Source organism: Aspergillus pseudoviridinutans (assembly GCF_018340605.1).
Source record: "Aspergillus pseudoviridinutans IFM 55266 DNA, scaffold_10, whole genome shotgun sequence".
NCBI classification, from domain to species: Eukaryota; Fungi; Ascomycota; class Eurotiomycetes; order Eurotiales; family Aspergillaceae; genus Aspergillus; species Aspergillus pseudoviridinutans.
The window spans coordinates 259,528-261,304 of NW_025091290.1; the positions used below are offsets into that span (position 1 = coordinate 259,528).

The 1,777-nt window shown below is 50.8% G+C and overlaps 1 protein-coding gene across 1 annotated transcript; it reads left to right on the forward strand.

The window, feature by feature from the left end:
* Positions 1 to 480: 480 nt before the first annotated feature.
* Asppvi_001857 (uncharacterized protein) lies at positions 481 to 1,295 on the forward strand (the record flags this gene model as incomplete). The annotated part of the gene is made up of 4 exons (XM_043307390.1): positions 481 to 633; positions 690 to 773; positions 835 to 1,085; positions 1,148 to 1,295. The coding sequence occupies 4 exons, from the start codon at positions 481 to 483 to the stop codon at positions 1,293 to 1,295; spliced, it is 636 nt and encodes a 211-aa protein (XP_043163325.1).
* Positions 1,296 to 1,777: the final 482 nt, after the last annotated feature.

Genomic DNA, 1,777 nt, shown 5'->3' on the forward strand with positions numbered 1-1,777 from the left:
GCGCCAACAGTTAGACCTTGCAAAGGTGCTGGCTTCGTGACTCGGTTACAGCACTTCTTATGAGCCCTTAGTCAGTAGCCTTGCAAGCTCCCCATAACTCTAAGGGGACTTCTCGTCTGAGGAACAGCTTCAAATGATATGTACTACATTCTATCAAAGATGTGTGCCAGTGATAAGGTATTGACTACTGTTTATTATCAATACTCCTCTAAACAACCTGGACGAATATAATTTAAGTGGTAAGTATGCACACTATGGACACTACGTGCTTGCCATATGTTGAGTGATGACCACCTCCATTGCAGTTGTCGAATATAAATAGACGAAAGTGAATGACCATTAAACAACACTAGGAGGCCAAACTGATCACTCCTCTTGCACAAATACTGGAAATTCTTTTTGCTCTTCCTCTTCTTCCCTCCCGCCCCTCGTTTCATCACCACAATCGCCTTCGCTATTTTCTAATCTGATCAGGAAGAAATGGCTACTCGGATGGCTTCCGCTGCCCACTCCGGTGTGTCTAAATCTCGCCAGGCGCCAGCTGCTGCCTCTGGCTCCGGTGGGAGAAATCCTGACCGGAACAATGGCGACCGGCGCAGCCCCGGAGAGGGCAAGGTGAAGAAGGCAAAGAAGGTAGCTGGAGCAAAGATTTATCTACATTAGATTTGAGCTGACAGCGTAATCTACAGAAGGGCCAGTGGTGTGTGTTCTGTCGACGCTGGGGTCACGAAGCGGCGACATGTCGCGTTGGTACGCGCGTCTTGGCCGCCCTGGTGAGGACAATATTGCCGCTCATCATGTTAGAATGCCGCTGACTATGACCGTTCCTTACAGATTGCGGCTTCCCAGAACCAGGGACCTCCTCCCCCTTCTCCTCCCCGTCCTCGTGTCCGGCAGAATCGTCCTCGGATGGAGGGCCCAAACAGCCGGGAGCGTCGCGAAGAGCGACGGAGGCAGCAGCGCCTGCAGCAAATGCAGGAGCAGCTTCAGCAGCTCCAAATACAAGCCCAGGAGGATGAGCGGGAGCAACGAGTCGATGCGCCTCAGGGCGAAGAGAAGGACACTACTCGTGAAGCCGATCACCAGTGAGGCCCGTGCGTTCCTTCGGCGCTGGATAAGTGCCCTCGTTGTCCTGACGGCACTGAAGAAGTGTCCTCATCCTGGTGGCCGCACTGGATAGTGCCCTCATTTATGCCCACAAGTTATGTGGCGACTCGCTGTCAACACTGAACAAGTGTCCTCGTGCGGCTGGTGCTGAAGATGTTCCCACGACACAATGCCTGAAATCCTACTGAGTAAGTAGGTGCCTGGTGGTCATCTTCGATGGCCTCCAGGCCTCCAGCGATAAGCTCACACCTCACCGTGGTGCTGGAGTCCAGTAACCTGTATTCTATGTGCGGGCGAAGCTAAGATGAGCTTTCCTTGTATATAGCCATTGCTCTGTATATAGCATTCTTGCAATTGAATTGGCGCTTTCCCATCTACAACCAAATAGAAAATGAAGTACAGTAAAATCAGCTTACAACCCAACATCACTAGCTACTGGCTTCCGAGTTTAGAATAGATTCTCTAATGTACGATGGCTTCGAAGTAAGCAGCACAACTCAGCTAAGCAATGCGGCAAAGGCCACTCAATTCCTCTCTTGTCCATAACATCAGGCCGGTATATCGAGGTTCCGTAGGCCTGCAGGAAAAATATTTGACGGGTTACCTGTCAGTCCAGAAATAGTTCAACTGGTATAACTACATGGCGAGAGTTCTATTTGCTTGCCGTTCT